This window comes from Pollicipes pollicipes, unplaced genomic scaffold, assembly GCF_011947565.3.
Source record: "Pollicipes pollicipes isolate AB1234 unplaced genomic scaffold, Ppol_2.1 Scaffold_3447;HRSCAF=4054_pilon_pilon_pilon, whole genome shotgun sequence".
In the NCBI taxonomy this organism is placed as follows: Eukaryota; Metazoa; Arthropoda; class Thecostraca; order Pollicipedomorpha; family Pollicipedidae; genus Pollicipes; species Pollicipes pollicipes.
In genome coordinates, this window is record NW_023596297.1 from 3,292,514 (window position 1) to 3,309,452 (window position 16,939).

The 16,939-nt window shown below is 53.8% G+C and overlaps 1 protein-coding gene across 1 annotated transcript in view; it reads left to right on the top strand.

Moving 5' to 3' along the window:
* LOC119091485 (uncharacterized) overlaps positions 1–6,813 on the top strand; it is a 47,149-nt gene extending 40,336 nt beyond the window's left edge. Inside the window, exons 9-10 of the mRNA XM_037214286.1 lie at positions 2,545–2,654; positions 3,693–6,813. Of these exons, the coding sequence (XP_037070181.1) occupies positions 2,545–2,654; positions 3,693–4,835 (1,253 nt within the window). The 3' untranslated portion in view covers positions 4,836–6,813. The remainder of the gene's footprint in view (positions 1–2,544; positions 2,655–3,692) is intronic.
* The last annotated feature ends 10,126 nt before the right edge of the window (positions 6,814–16,939 follow it).

Genomic DNA, 16,939 nt, shown 5'->3' on the forward strand with positions numbered 1-16,939 from the left:
TCTGCAAACTGTTGCCGGCCTAAAAGTTCCGTAATATGCCGCATCCCAACTGCGGTAAGTGGCAATCTCGACCTACCGCAATGCCTGCCGGGACTGCGCACAGAGACATCTAGTGTCAGATTTGACAACTTGGTGTTCCCTAGTTTAACGCGGAGGTAGTTCAGCGCGTCGGCGCGGCGCTGCAAATGATGTGAGTCCGTGTGAAAAGCAGCATTGATTGCTGACGGTGGCTGGAGCTAAGGAACCACATTTTTAGCCTGGCAATGGCCGATGGAAATGAGCGCGCGACGGAGAACTGGCGCAAACAGTTTCCGTAGACGATTTTTCACTTGGCTGCTCGGCACGCCCAGTTGCATTTCCGCTAGTCTCAGCAGCTGACTGCGAGTTGGGCAAGTTCGGCCCACAACTTAACGAACGACATACCGATAGTTCTGCAAATTTGCGATTAAGTACCACTCGTTAGACGTAACCTGTAGATCCCATTACATGGCTGTTGCTCGAAATTATGGTTACATGCAACCAACTCGGTAAAATGGGGTAGTCGTAGCCCGTACTTAATGTTGCTAAAATCGAGCTGATTTCAACTTAAGAGCCTGGGTAGGAGGCACCACCGACCGTCTCGCTGGCTGTTTGGTGTGTGCCAGCTGTCTCTTTGTGTGCTTGATATACAATCGTCGTCAAATCACGCGTCCTTTCCTGTTGTCATCGGGAGGCTAGAGCAAACTTAAGTTTCGCTCAAATCGGTCCAGATCACCAGATTGCAGACTTCACGCCATTATTCTTTTATCAGTCGCGCACTGGCCCAGTATTTGCTGTGGGAGGAGGAGAAGGACCCCGGAGCCGTCGGCAAAGTTGTACGACTTCGTGTCTCCCTAAGCTTCTCACGAGCCCGGAGCTGAATCGACCGCTCCCGGGGGGCTCTTGAGCTGGAGTGTGTGATCTGCCGGCCGTGACCTATCTCCCCCAAGCCTCTGTTCTGAAACGGGATCGGATCTGACCGAGTCTGAAATGCAGACCAGATGGTTGGTGGGTTTTGGATCGACTTGACTTGTGAGTCGACGAGGGAGGGGTAGGCCACTGATGGAGCCGCGGCTCAGAGCTGGCCGCTGGTGCGCCTACCCTAGCGGCTCGTCTCGAAACCACCACGGACTTCGATTGTGGGACGGGACGCGCGGGCAGGGACGGGACTCCCACGGAGGCCCGCTGACGGCTCTCAAGAAGGCTCAATGGATTTAAGCCGTTTTCTGCAGTGTCGGCATAAATGAACACGCTGATTTGAACGTTCTCCCCAGTCGTCAGCTGGACCTAGATCTGAGGAGATCTGAGCACAAACTGAGACGAATTCAGCGCGGGATATTTTGACTAGTGCCTCTTTGTGCGCTCTCACGGGTCACGATCAAGCGCGCACTTTATCAGATATTTCCTGGGTTCAGCCCTCATCGCTAGCACTCTACAGTCCTGCTGCTGGACTTTAAGCTGGACGGGCTTCCTGATCGATCACCTCAAAGCCATCCCACCCGCGGCCGGACCGCCTGACCCGGTGCCTGAGCTGCGGGCGGGCTGGCCCCTGGACGCCGTGGACCTCGCCCCGGCCGCCAGCCGGACGGACTGGGATCGGTCGGCCGTCCCGCCTCCGGCGAGCGGCGTGGGCGGGCTAGGGCTGACTTGGCAGCCGGGGAGGGGCCGGCCGCGCTGCCAGCCGGGGCCGGTGGCCGGGACGCGCGCGCGGCCAATATTAGCCCGCTGGCCGGTGGCGAGCGCCGCACCTTATCGGAGCGCCGGCGCCGCGCGCGTGCTGCCCCTAGTGCTGACCGTGCCGGCTGCTGACGGCCGCTCGTCCGTGCTGTGTCCTGTGCTGGGCGGCTGTGGCGAGGCCCGCGACAGAGCCGGTCGGTTGGCGTGAGTTGTGAGACGGGCGGGCGGGCGCTCCGCCGGCCCGCTGTGGTCGTGACGGACGTCGGTGTGCCCCCAGACTCGATGACCCTGACTGTCTGTATGTGTGTGTGTGGTGGGGGGGGGGACTGTAGACGATTAGAGATGGGATGAAGGGGGGGGGGGCTGGCTCTTACTGCGGGTTATTTCCCGGATCTCATCTTTAGAGATGGAAACATGGTATGGCATTCCATACCCTCGTCCCTGCAAGACATCTCCACGTCATTCGGTATCGGCCGTCGAAATCTGATCGTGTCACGCATTCCTGTCTCAACATGTCTTCATCACGTTGTCACGTGTCAACATGTCTCCATCACGTCTTCATCATCGCATATGTCTTCATCACGTCACGTCACGTTTGGCACGCTTGCGCGGCGGAGTGTGGCGGCAGCCGTGCACGCCAGACACCGCGTCCGCGCGAGCCGGGCGACTTCCTGCCATGCTGCGGCCGTGCGGTCAATGATAGCGGGTCTGCACCGAGCCGGCGGCGGGGCCGCAGCGGAGCGACGCCGCGCCGCGAGCGTGTCGCGCCGCGCTGACGCCGCGCCACGATTGTGGCACGCGGCGCCGACGCCGCGCCGCTGTGCTGACACCGCACGCGGCTTGTTTCAGCAGACGCTGAACCGGAGAACCAAGACACGGCCGCGGAGGAGGGCAAGACCAGGCGCGTGAAGAAGAAGAAGAAGAAGCAGAAGAAGAAGACCAACAGCGTCGATAGCGGGGTAAGTCCCAAGGCAAGTCCTCTGATGGAATGTTTGTGTGTTCCTTGCATGAGACATCACGTGGGCTTCAGCTCCGAGATGTGCCTGGTTGCAGATCAGGTGTCAGTAATGTAGTTACTGAGCATTGGTAAAGCTTTATAGTTGTTTGGAGAGCCCCTAAGCCTGAACCCACTCCACCCCACCCCACCCTCCGACGCTGTGTCTCGGTTTCATCCGCGTTAAACACAAATCTCCAAAAAGTTTCAAAAGCGTCCACATATAAAAAATCTCTGCTTTTTTCCAAATCTGGTGTTTTCAATGCATTTACAAAGCTTAGCTGCTAGCACTAAGCAATTCATAATCAACGGTTCTGTAAAAAATACCAAAATGAGAAAAAGGCGTATACTCTGCGACTGCGCTTACATAATCGGGTCAGCCAAAGTTTAAAATTGCTGAACAGTAGGAAACGTCGCCGCTCAGGAATATGTATGAGTTAAGCAGGGATGGTAGCGGAGTACAGGTGCCTGTGTGCATGTTGCTGTGTATAGCCGGGGTGGGACCCGTTCCACGCTCAGCCGACGGGGCTGCCATTGGTGCGTCCGACTTTCGACACGAACCATTTAATTGTAATTACGATAATTGCATGTGTTCGAGCAGAATGTGCAAAATTATTTGAACTGTATCACCGATGCACAGCATTGGCAAAAAGTGTGCAGGTGTAATCTGACATTATTGCCGACTATATTAGTAATGCATTGGACAGGGACAGTGACCAGGTCGGGGAAGTATACAGTGCTGCAGTAGGGTAAAAAGCGAATTATATTTAGAAGCCACCCATGCTGAGTTTCCGCAGACTTGCTGAACCACCCGTTCATTTTTTATTTTTGGTCTTTTATGCGTAAAAAATCCCACCTCTACCAACTTTCAAGATGCCGTGATTCAATTAATTTTTGGCAAGATGGCGGTCACGTTGCATTGCCTTTGAGGCTGCCAGCCGTATCCAACCTATTTGTGGGACGGCCGTGGCCCGTGTGGGGCTAATGTCGGGTATCCCTGCAGGTGACCGACGAAGGTTCGGACGGGTGCCGGGACGTGCCGCCGACGCCCGACTGTGCTGTCATCTGCCTGTCCGACTCGAGCGCCTCTGGCGGCCGCGTGCGGCCCGAGCCCAAGTCGGAGCGCTCGCCGAGCGAGCAGACGTCGGGCGTGCAGAGCGACGTCTCGCTACCGGACTCGCCGCAGCGGCGACCCTCGGGCGACTGCGTCCACGTGACCAGTGTCGCGCCGCCACGTGACAGCAAGCTGCTCCACAGCGCTGCCAGGGTGCTGGGCCACGTGACCGACGCGGTGGCGTCACGTGACAGCAGGCCGCAGGACGGCGCCGTCAGTGTGCTGTGCTGCGAGCGGGATTCTCAGCCGGCCATGCAGTCGGCTCCGCCGTCGTCCGGCGACTCAGCGGCGTTGCCGCGCCCTGGCAGCCAGCCAAAAAACGATCGCGCGGCCGCCTCAGCGTCTGAGGCGGCCATTTTGTCCCCAGTCCAGCCTGCCGCCGAGTCCGGCGCCAGCGACGCTCGTGTCGGCTCGTCCGTGGCGCACGAGGCGAACGCTATCGTTTTAGACGAACGTGACGCGGCAGGCGCCGATGCGTCTGACGATAACGACGAGGGCGATGTTGATTCTGAGTCTCCGGAGCGAGTGGATGGTGACGACGGCGTCGAGGGAGGTGATGGTGACGACGGCGTCGAGGGAGGTGATGGTGATGGTGACGCAGAGAGCTGCGACTCCTTCGTTTACGAGGATAAGTCTGCGGCTGACTTGGCCGCCTCCCCTCCGCCCACCGACGACGCTTTTTTAGGCCTGCCCAATGATCACCCACCGCCACAGTGCGAGCCCGATCCATGCGGTGAAGACGCCTCAAGCAGCGCGTCTCGTGAGGGCTCCTGCACGTCGCAAGGCTCGGAGGTGGTGCCGGAGTTTGAGGACGAGGCGCAGGCGCCGCCGTCCTTCACCGACCTGTCCGTGCCAGTCGACCTGCGGAGGACGGTCATCCTGGAGGAGACGGAGAGCGAGAGAGACCGGGAGAGCTCGCCTGGGTCCGCTACCTCGGAGGAGTCGGCCGGCCCGCCGGACCGGGCAGCCTCAGTCGGGGCTTCGCGTCAAAGTTCGGCACCGCCTCAGCGCGTCACGGAAGGCGCTACTTGAGCCGAGCATGCGCCCGCTGACCGCAGCCACCGTCGCCACCGAACCACATGTGGATCTTCCCGTCACGCGTGCGACGGTACGCAGCGGCTCTGACGAGAAAACAGGCGACCTTCCCTCGGAAGCGGCTGCCGCTGGGGCTGAGCGCGCCCCGGAGGAAGTCGCTAGCGCTTCCAGCGTCAGAATGGCGCAGCCGTTACTGGAAACGGCTCCTCTGCAGGGCCAGGCGACGGCCGAGTCCTCGCCGCCGTCCAGCCTCTCCGACGGTGCCATCAGCATGGCAGTGCGCGGCTGGCTCAAGGAGCAGTCCCCCGAGGCGGTGTTCGTCGTCGCCGCCGACGACAGCGACGCGTCCGACCTCGACGGCGGCGACTGGGAGAGTGACGCCGAGGCGGAGCCGGTCGAGTCACACCCAACAACCGCGGCACGGCCAAAAAACGCGCCAGGCAACCCTTCCCCTGCGCCGTGCAGTAGCGCTCACGCGCTGCTGGACGGCGCGGGGGACAGGGTTGCCATGCGCGCGGAGGCGGCGTCGGCGGGCCGCCACATAACGCCCGCCTACTACAGCCTGACGGCGGCGCTGGATGATCCGGCCGACGCCGTGCTCGACCTCGTCGACCTCGGCGACGAGTCGGCGTCGGCGGGGCCGCGGCGCGAGCCGCCGCCGGCCACCACCGTCGATGTCATCTGGTTCAAGCCGGAGGGGGCTGGGTGCGGGCGCTGCGCCGGCCTCCGAGCTGGAGAAGCTCGGCTCCGTCCAGGCGGCCGGCGCCGCCGCCGACGACGCCGACGAGGGTTACGGTGGCAGCCCTCTGGCGTCGCCGGAGGTGCGTCGACCGACGGCGGCGCGTCCGCGGCTAGTGGCGCATCCGCTGCGCCACGCGGCACCTGAGACAAACGCCCCTTGGGGGGTATGTTGCTCATTGCAATAATTGCACAACGCTCACACCGCACGCTTGAAAACACGGCGTCGCGTCCGCGCGCCGCGCCCGCCCACCCCTGCAGACACACACGCATACACACCACATAATAATTCATCCGGCTCCTCTGGCTACGAAAGTTGTTATGTTTTTAAGTGCGGTTATACGTGCTTGAGTGTATATGTGTACCATTCGATGTGCTTTTTTCTAGATTAGACTCGTGTTTTATAATCGCTCATCGCCGTGTTGATTGTTGTATATTCGTCTAGGCGGTGTTATTATGTATCAATTGTGCATCCATTACCCGGTAGACAGGAAACACTAATCAAACTTCAGCCCGTGACTAACCGACCCGCCAAATTTCCGACTGACCCAAACAGACTTGATTTTATGTAATGTGATTATTTTTGTGCCTTTGATCTGTTGGTCGTCCAAGAGATGTGTTATTCGGACGGCCGCTGCGGGGGCGTCCACGGCCGGCTGTGGCTTTGGCCGGCCTCATGCGGGGTTCGTGGCCGGCTGCGGCTTTCGGGCGTGTCGGCCGTCTGCAGCGCGCGCGGCAGTTTTCTCCTCCCTTCCGTAGCTGTCCTCCGGGTGCGATCGGCGCCCTCCCCGCCCCTCCCCTCCTAGTGTCCACACGCTGTCCTTTCGTCTGTCTGCGGCGCATCTCCGTGCATTTGACCGCATCCTAGCGTCCCCGCCCGCCGCCCACTGCTGCCGCCGCGGCCGCCGGCGTCCCCCCCCCCCCCGCACGTGATAGCTGCCACGCCGGCATTGTGATGCGCCGCGAGCCCCCCTCCCCTCCGGCCCTCAGGCGAAATGCAATGTCAGCCCGGGCTGGAGATTATGCAGCGCCCACGGCTCGAGAGGAAAACACCTTAGTTTAAGCTGTTATGGACTGTTGAAATAAAGGAGCCGAATTCGAGACGGAGTGACGTTTTTGCGCTTTTCGGGTGTTTATTTAGGAACTAATTGGGCGAAGAAGTGTTAGAATGTGAAAGAAGCAATGGTCAAACATGTCGATATGTTCCATACAACTAATACAAGAGTGAACCAATCGATCCGCTGCAGTAAATGTGGACTACAGAAAGCACGCTAAGCGACGATGATATCTACCATCCTTATCTTGCACTAACGATACAGTAAATGTGACGACCACGCCGCCGTTTTTGTCGTTGTTTTACTCGTTATCCATGGTCCGGCCTATGAAATAGCGTTAGCCGTGTAGTGTGAACGTTCATCCAAATGAGTCTTATATTCACCGCGTCCGGTCGCTTTGGGCTCGGAAGAGCTAAAGCTAAGTGGTGTCATGGACCTCATAGCCGTTTTTAAGAGTAATAAAGCCTTGTGTTTTGGTTACGGTGATACCTTGTCTCACCCAAACATACCACATGCGTTTTGTGCGCGCACTTCAGATGTTAAAAGGTCTGGGGAAACTGACGTGTACCCCCGGCACCAGCCAGCAGCGAGCAGGGAACTGCAACACAGTTCTGAGGTAGCTCCTGCAGCGCGACCGCTCTCACAGATGGCGCCGCTATCGAGCCGCGAGCGACGCTAGCAGCGTCCCCCGAGCTTGTTGGCCTCATCTCCCGCATGACTTGGGCCGGCCGGTGGAGCTGTAGCGCTTCCCCGGCGCCGATGTCACCGAGTATGCCGCAGCGCCGCCGCCGCCGCCGCCGCTAGGGTGCGGCGCGTCTGGTTGTCTGGGGAGGCGCCACGGCCGTCAGCGAGGCAACGCTGGTGGTGGAAGCGCCGCCGCAAGGACCTGACCCAACGGTGGACCATAGGCCCAAGGGGTTTTAGATTGAGAACCGCACACGGAGCCGGCGCCAGCGCCACTGACTCACTGCGGACACGCGGACGAAAGCCCCCCCCCCCCCCCCTGAAGTCAATCTATCCCAATTTAAGATATCAACCATGAGGGAGTGACACGTCATTCAACGTGGAATGCAGGAGCGATAGGCGACGTCTCGATTATGTTCGGCGTGTGAGAGGATAGCTGTCAGATTGTGGCAGGCACACAGCAAGTGCGAGGAGAAGAAATACGACTAACGCGCTCCTCTGTTCAACAGACTACACTGTTACCGTGCAGTGACGCTTTTTGTTTGCACGCAGCACGAACTTAAGGTCGATAGCCATCTTTGCAGCAATAAAAAGTACAAAAATAAATGTGGGACACCAATGCAGCAATTCAAAAAATTCAATTCATCTGCGATCGCTTGTGCATCAAACCACGCCACACGACGCATTTCCTCTCATGAAGCCTGTCCAAAAACCAGCATGCAGAATAATGCCAGCGGCCCTCCACAGCGGCGTCACAACATGAGTGCTGCGGCAAGAACTCATACCGACAGGAGTGCTACGAGATCAGATGGATGGCGGCGTCACAACATGAGTGCTGCGGCAGGAACTCATGCGGAGAGGAGTGCTACGAGATCAATTGGATCCAACATTTCTTCCACCGCATAAACTCACCATACAAAATTTATTTATAGGCGACACGCAACTCTGCTGCAAAAACTCAAACGTGATATGAGTGCTAGCCGGCAAAATTTATGCTTTAAAAACTAATGTATGTCATTGCATCTGCTGCGAAAAAAATATACAGTCTTTACTTATACGCGAAATCATTTAAACTGCAAAAAACTCATACGCGACATGGGCCAGTACTTATATGCCACACTTGTGCAATAAAATATGGGCCATAATCAACAAATTGCAGCCGTCAGCACTCAAACACATGGCTTAAGCCTCGCCAAAATCCTGAAAGAAACGAGGACATGGGAGTAATTAGATGCGCAACATCAGACTGCAGATGCTCACTCTAGGGCATCGATACAGTATTGCTGCTGCAATCATCGCGATGGACAGACCCCCGACGGTTATGGTTCTACACGATATTTTTGTACTGAAAAGCGTGTGGTGCACTGTCGTAGTGTTGCAAGACAGGTTTGGACCCAAGCGAGGAAAACGGCCAAGCCTGCTCCAATATCGGCGTGCAAAACGGCGTTTGCTCTAAATGTGACACATCTTCCTATCACAGATAGGGGCGGAGGGGTCACCGACTGTCTACGAAATTTCACGCCTGGTTTGGTGTTCACTGAAACGCCTCAATGCCTCTATCCTAAAAGTAATGCCCATAATTGGGATTTTGCCATCCAGACAACAGCTCCTGCTCATACGTCAAGCACTACAAATTGACAAAGTCACGTGACGCAACAAGTCAATAACTTGTATCAGCACCGCCAACGACTAATTCAATGTTTTGCCAGTTCGAGTTTCCTACTAGCCTGTGAATAGTCCCTACTCATCTGCCAGCTGTTCACGCATTTGACACTCCACGGCAGGCATTATCAGGAGAAATAATGCTGCTCATACGTAATGACTATATAAGTTCGTGCAGTAAAATTCATGACTATTATTCATATTGAAGGATAGGCCTTGCCGCGTAGTTCTAGTGTCGTGCGTAAGTGCTGTCAGTAGAAATAATGTCGCCGCACTCGTGTCGGCGGAGTTTTTGTTGTGACGCTGAAGCCGTGAATCCTCCCGAGCAGGCAAAGTATATATAGCGCTATTTCACTGAGACGACGCAGCATGTACTCCAGCGGCTGCCGTCATCCCGTCTGAGCTGGCCAATCAGCGCCCAGGTGTCAGTCTGTGCCACTATGGCAGCAGCCAGCTCATCATAACGGATGTTAGCACTTATTGACTCAATTTTACCATCCAATGCGTAGTTTGGTTGATGCTGATGCAGGGTTGTCCCGTTCGAAGGTGGATCTTTCCGGGTGGGAGTTGTGCGTGCTCTCCCAGTGAGACACTGCGCCGCACCAAGACTTCAGTGAGCTCTCCGCGAGTCCGTTGTGATGCGCTTCTGGTAATGCATTCCTTCCGGCAGTATGTTAAATGTTCTCTGAAGGTTGATGGCAAGAATAGTGGTTACAGAGGGCCAGGAAACGTGTGCTCTTTGCAGGACTGCTGTTGAAACTGAAAAAACTGTGGGAGGCATATGTGTATCAGGCACGTTGTTCGTCACCAGAGTGTTACCTTTGTATGTTGACTTCATAGCAGACAACACACCACTTTACCAATGAAAACATTTTAATGTCATGAACACCATGAGTTGGAGAGGGTCTTGAGTGGAACGCTGTGGAAAACCCAACCTTATCCCACATCAATGGCTTTTGTCTCTCAGGCTTCTGACTAACAGAAGGACAATCTATCCAATTTGGAGACTATTTCAGTACATGGATCAACGGAAAGATGCTGATTGTAAAGGGAGCGGTAACCACAAGTCTCATGGCAAAGATGAAAACGAACTCAGAACAGGACAGCCGTTTCACCTCACCCGGTTACTCTGTGCCAGTTGTTCAAAATAAAGATATTTCGCAGGTAAGTAAATTATATACCGGGTGTTTCCAGTGTTCAGAACAATTTCAGCGGAAAGCAACTTTCGGCTTTAAACAATGTTTACCTGCACCCAAGGCTAGCCTGCGCCATATAAGTGATGACAGAACAATGACAGATGACGTGTGATGAGCACACAGTATGGTGAGTGGCCTCCAGGATGAATATAGCATAAAAGACGAACGCTAGGCATGGAGTATTGGTACTAGCTACCGTGTTGAAACAAGTGTTTATGACTTCTCTGTGACGAGAAATGGTCATTTATTTGTTTTTTAGCGTACCCACATCTTTGCAAGAATGCAGAATTTCTTAAATTCGTTTTACCAGTGGTATGGGTCTTGTCGGGCGTTTCTTTGAAATGCAATCAGCGAGCTAAGTTCCAAAAGCTTTGTTTTTCACCTTCTGGACACGCTGATTGCATCTTGTTTGTACAGGACGTGTCGTCTCACCGATATATATATTTTTTTTACCAAGGGTGCGCATCTGGTATGTGATGTGGTAAATGGCGTTGCGCATGTGCTTGCCCACCTCGCCCGCCTGAAAAGCTTGACGCGAGTAGTTACAAGCTATTAATCGCACGAGTCATGGGGATGGTCGAGACAATCCGAACATGCTCACATTTTTGTATATTGTACTTGCATTTACATGTATCGTTAAAGTGCAATTTCTTATGTTGTTCTATTTCCAGCCTCTTTTCCGTCATAAGTGCCGAAATAACTGACACTGCCGAAATTCCTGTACTTTGCAGCGCAGTATGTGACGTACGCCAGGCACGAATAATTCGATGATCGCAATTCCTTTTTACCTTCAGCACTACATAGACATTGAGGTGACGGTATTTACGTTGCTTTTCTGTGACGTCATTTAGTTCGGCACGTAACTTTCAAAAAGGCTACACGCAATAGTCCGCACAAGTTTGCGAGAGTAAAGCTCAGAAACAAGAAGGTTTAAAGTCGTTTAAAAGGCTTGGCTGTGAATTACATTTAATACTCTTTAAAGCAGTTATGTACATTCAAAGCCTGACACAAATGTGGAACATTTGTATTTATATATTTAATACTATTATTTATTTTTTTATTTATTATTAGCATTAGCCAGGTGGTCATCTATAAATAAAATGTTGTTTTACCGTTCGGTGGAGGCGGGACGATATTATTGTCATTTTGTTTTCTTTAAATATTTTTTAATTGATGGATTTCTGCGATCAGAGGTCACGCTTAGCTTTGCTTGTTGTGTGAGCACTGACCTGACCTGACTATTCAACCACGTAATCCCAGGCCAACGGCAGACTTTGGTGGCGAAAGTCAAACGTGCCCCAAAGGTCGGCACAACCTGACCCGTCCTCTGACGGCACCTGACCTTTAGCGCGGCTGCTGCCACTGGTCGCACAACATTCATGCCAAGGGCAGGCAGCGAGCACCTAAAGCGGTTCCGACTCACCCCGCCACGGATGAGCGAATCTAAACGCAGGAGATCTAACCAACAGGCCCATTGGGACGGACGTCATGATATTGATGGCTATCGTTCATTTCATAAGCGCTGTCTCTCAGGTTCCAGATCTGGGGTTTCCGCTGTGCGCTCGATCGGAAGGATTTCGTTTGAGCAGTATGTTTGCATTGCAATGTACTCTTTTAATGGGGCTGGTTCACATCTGTGTGGAGTTTCGAACCGAGATCTCGTTTTCAAGGTCATTCGCTGCAGGTTGCAGTCAAGCATTTTTAAGACTTGCAAATTCTCTTACTGTTTAGCCAGGCGCACGCAAACTTATGCAGCATATTTCGTGCCGCCTTTTTAACCATCACCAATACATTTATGACGTCATAGGAATGCCACGTAAATATCCCACTTGATTTTTTTCTTGGTCTCATTTTTTCATTGGTCAAGAACAATATGACCACTGCAGCATTCACGTTTGTAGTGATTCAGTATCAGGAGTACTTAGGATAGCAGTAATTGGCTAACAGTCGAGCTGCGCTGCTGAAAGCATGCCTTGATCATGAACCACGTTTTGTGATAAATGGCGTAGGCAATGCATCACAAGGTAACAAGGCTAACTTATGTTTTGGTAAGATCAGCTAGTGCTTTTTAAATAGCATTTGGGAAGCTTCTAGGTATGGCCATGTTTGTCTTGGCCATGAGCAGAACATAGCCAATGAGGTGGGGTATTTACGTGACGTTTCTATGGCGACATGGATGATTAGGTAACTTTTAAGTAGGCGGCGCGAAACAGCCTGCACAAGATGGCGTGCGTCAAGCTAAAAAAACAAAACAAGAAGGCTTGAGGCTTTAAAAGGGATGACTGCGAACTACAGACAATTCCCTTGAAAATGAATTTCTCACTTTAAGGCCTCTTACAAATGTGGAACACCTTAATGTGGAACACCCTGTGTGAAGCCCTTCAACTCGCATCAGGATTCTCTGCTGACATCGGAGCCACATAGCTATCGTCTTGAAGCCCTCACCCGTCCCCGGAGCCCCTTGCCTTTCTCTATGGTCTTCTCCGTCTCAATGAACTCATGAATGGTTGACTGTTTTAGAACGTTTGGTCGCCTTCACCGTTTCACGCCCTTCGTTATGCCAGGGGTCACAATACTTCGCAGCCTGAATTTGAAACTCGGGTTGCCAGTTTGGGTTACTTTCGTCACTGCTGTACAAGTGCCGCGCACGTCACGTCTTCGGCGACGACAGATAAGAGGTGACAGTGATTGCCCTTTGTTTTCTTCAGTTGACAACGCGAGCCCCGTGCAGTGCGACACAAGCGTTATCACCCGCACCTCAGGACTCGGGCTGTCAGCCGGCTGGTTGCGGCCGAGTGGCCGGGACTAGCACTGTTGCGTTGGTCGTGCTGGTCCGGTTCGAAACTTCGGTGCCGGCATCGAGGTGATGCCGGCCCGGACTGACAGACAGGGAAGCGCGTCCAGAGAGGGACGGATCACGAAGAGCAAAGAACCCCGCGTTATCAGGTTGCACAAAATATATTATCGGTAGGTTTGGTTTTTGGATTAGAGCCCTTTCGGCCAGACATTATAATTTCAGGGCTATGGGATGAAGGAAAATGGCTAACGATGGGACAGACGTGCATGCGCCTGGGGGGCCAACCGCCGAGCTTTAACCCGCGCATACGCGGGCACCCGGTCGGGGTCCCCCTTCCCACGGGGCTCTCGGCCCACTCGCGACTGACACATACAGCCTACCCCGGACAAATGGGGTGTCGCAAGGACGCAGGATGAAGCAAGATTCAGGATAAGAGGGACGGATGTTATTATCGATATGGCTCGGTTCGTCTATATCACTTGACAGCAGCAAACATCTGCCTAGTTATGGCAGTCAATATGCCATTAGCGGCCGAACAGGTATGCTGGCAACCGTTCTTTGGCACGGATATCACTAATATCATTACCCAACATTAGCAACGCAGCGAAGCTATAGGGACGCACACAGTTCTCACCCGACGCACAATGTCACACACACAACAACAGTACTCGTTGGCGCCACGTATTGGTGACCCACACGACTAGGTGTTGACCTCGTGCCGCTACACCAGGGCCGTGTCCTGCGTCTCTTGAAAAAAAAATACTGCTTTGGCCGATGTGGGTATTCGTGTGGCAGATAATTTGCAGTACAGTCTTCAAACAATGGCAACAGCCTCTGTTCGCTTCTCCTTTTGTTTGGCTGCTTTCGTTACCTTTACTGGTTTAGTTACACTTATTTTCAAGTGTTTAGTTGTTTCTTGGAAGCCAAAAAAGTATTGTGCAAGTTCAGGACGTACAGGGCGAATCCATGGAAATTTTGGAAAATGGTTCAGTAAATATATGTATGAGCATCAAGTCACGCTCTACGTCAAATTATATTTAGCTTACTTATGTCCAACGTACATTGAGATAACCACGTGTCTCATCTTTTTTTGGTATGGAGCGTAGTCAGACTAGGTATCGCATGCAAGCATATATATTTTTTTGGGTGGGGAAGGGTGATTAACTTATATTGTAAGCATCCGCGTATGGGGCTATTTAAGGTAGCTTGTATCCAATAAATAGTTATGCCTTGTACGTGTGATCACTTTAAAGACGAAAAGACCTTCACCTTAATCACAAAAAACAAAACCAAAATAGCAAAGACAATATAAATTCCTGGTACACTCGGAACGACGGAATCGTTAGGGGTGTTCGCCAATAATTGGCAGGTGTGAAAGTGAAGGCGATGTCAGCGACGCGCCGGTCTGCGAACAACGAAGGGCACCGGATGATTTGTCACCATTAAGCCGCCAACAGCAGTCAGCTGTCTGGCGCCGGGTCAAGCCCCTCCACACGAGAGCGTCCACAGCGTCAGCCGCGTCTCCATCGGCCAGCGGCGCCCAGCGGCTCTGTTGAACACGTGGCTGCATCCGGCGGCGCCATGTTGTGCGTCGACTTAACGTTAAGTCGCGGTGGTGGCAGGGCTTTGTTTCATGCTCGTGAGGAGCTGCATGTGGACAGCGCAAGTTAAGAAAACGCTACGCTCGCTCTGAGAAAGTACCGCTTTTGCCCACCAGTGGAATAAAAGGGCGTTTTTATTATGGTGGTCGGTTAAGGCATCGGATGCACTTGCATTGTCGGCCCTAAATAAGGCATCAGACTCTCACACGAAGTATCAACCAACCAAAGAAATTTGCATTTCAAATCAAGCATGAACTAATAACCCTGCCCTGGTGCCCTGCCCAGACTGTCCCGACTCCGCTCAGACTCCAGGCTGATAAAACAAGGAGAAGCGTGTAGAAAAGAAAACGGTCAGGCCAACAGATGACGCAGCGACGCCTGAGTGTTGATTTTTATTCGTCCTTTTTCCCTTAATGTTCATACTAAGGTATGTTTCCTCGCCTAGCGTATCCTCAATGCATTTGTTGAATGCAGCATGAATCCTGGCGGAAAGTGACTCCAACTGAGTTATCCGCATGCTATACCTTGCCCCACGGGCCACATGCCATCCTTCTTCATGCCCACGGAGTTTCCCTTTTTCCTGCGGTGGCCTCTCTCGTGTTATTTTTGTCGTTTTAACTCCACGGCACACGTTCAGGCACCGCTAAGCGTGAATATGCCGGCATATACTTACAGTAAGGGGTAAACGAGCGCAAAGGAACAGACAGAACTTATTCTTCCTGAAAGCATAACAGGCTATTCGAGTGTGTTCTCATACCAACGCAACGTTCCTTTACCTTGGCTTTGTTAATGGTGAGATGGAGTCGGAATCTTGCAAAATCAAGCACGCATATGTTTGGATCACAAGTCTTCAAATTTACGGGCTTCGGTGAGTCTAGTACTGTTATAAACTTACCGGTAAATGTCTCCCCATAGGTACTCATATGAAGTGAGTAAGGATTTGATTGGGATAAATATTTTTAGGAAAAATTGTAGGTATGGCTGCGGCGCTTACGAGCGTACACCCTGGGCTTGGCCCCAATTTTTTGAAACGTTCCTACGCCTATGACTCTAATAAATATTCAACATTGCTGCCGCTTGCACTTACTTTAACCACAATTGGCTCCATTCCAACTACTTCCGTAATAAATTATTAAGATAAAGGGTAAGTTTCATTGACAGTTGCCTTGAAACTTTCTCAAATTTAGAACCAAAATATCTACCATAAAAACACGAACGGGTAGGCAACGTGCCGGTACAACAGATAAGGAATGGTTAGCAGGCGGGTACGGTCACAGCCACGTGAGTACCGGGTGGGTAGAGCGTGCCTATTTCACCAGTGATGTTAGGCGAGCGTTGCGAATAGTGTCAGAGGCATGTTACCGGCGGAATCAGGCTCGCCTCACCAGTGAGGCCAGGTGTCTCAGCCCGTCTCTCCAGTGAGATGTGTCTCACCAGTGGCAACAGATTGTTGCTAGTAAGACCGGCCGTTTCTCACTATAGTGAGACGAAGTTGATGTCACGAATGATACCAGGCAATCACCATCGTCTCCTTGCGTAGCTCGGCAGCAGGACCAAGGGCCTCGCACGTGCGATCGTTCGAGTCTCATCAGGAACACTGAGCTTGCTTCACCAGCAAGATCAGCTCACGGCACCGACGTGACGCGGCGATTCTCACCGGTGAGTCCTGCGTCAGTTTAACGCGCCGGCTGTGGCCAGCTCACCGGCGCCGTGACGCACCTGGGCGATGATTTACGGCGCCGGCCGCGCACGCGGCCAGACCCGGCGCGGCTGGCACGGCCCCGGCGCGCCGCGATCGTATCCGCCGCGCCACCTGGCGGCGGCCGCTCTCAGCAGCCGCGCACGGCCGCCGCCGCCGCCGCCGCCGCCGCCGGCTATTTTGGGCCAGCCTCGCTCGTGGGTGGCTGCGGGGCGAGGATCAGCCGCGAAGCCGCGGCTCGGGTTTCCCTCCAGCGACGTCCCTGCCGGCTCAGCGGCGCGGCGGAGAGGGGCCCCGCGAGCTGCGTCGCCCCGAGGCTGGTGCTCATGGAGCCGCTACGGCGCCTCACTCATCCAGTCCCCCACTGCATTCAGAGATTCCATTGTTTCAAATTTATCTAATTTGAAATGTCTAGAAGTGATGCGAAAGGGCTCTGTGTCACTCCCGAGAGCGCCGGCTGGGTACCTCGCAGGCAACAAGAGTCCTGTCTCTCCTTAATCGAGATCTCATCCCACAGCGTACAGCCCCCTCGGTCGTAGCCGCTAGCAACGCTCCCGTCGCTGGCCGCCAGCCCCTCTGACCTCCTCCCTGCCCACTCCCCCTGCCCCCGAGCGGTGCTCGATCGCCGTCACTTGGCGTCTGCGGCCCGGCAGCCCCCTGATCGGCCGC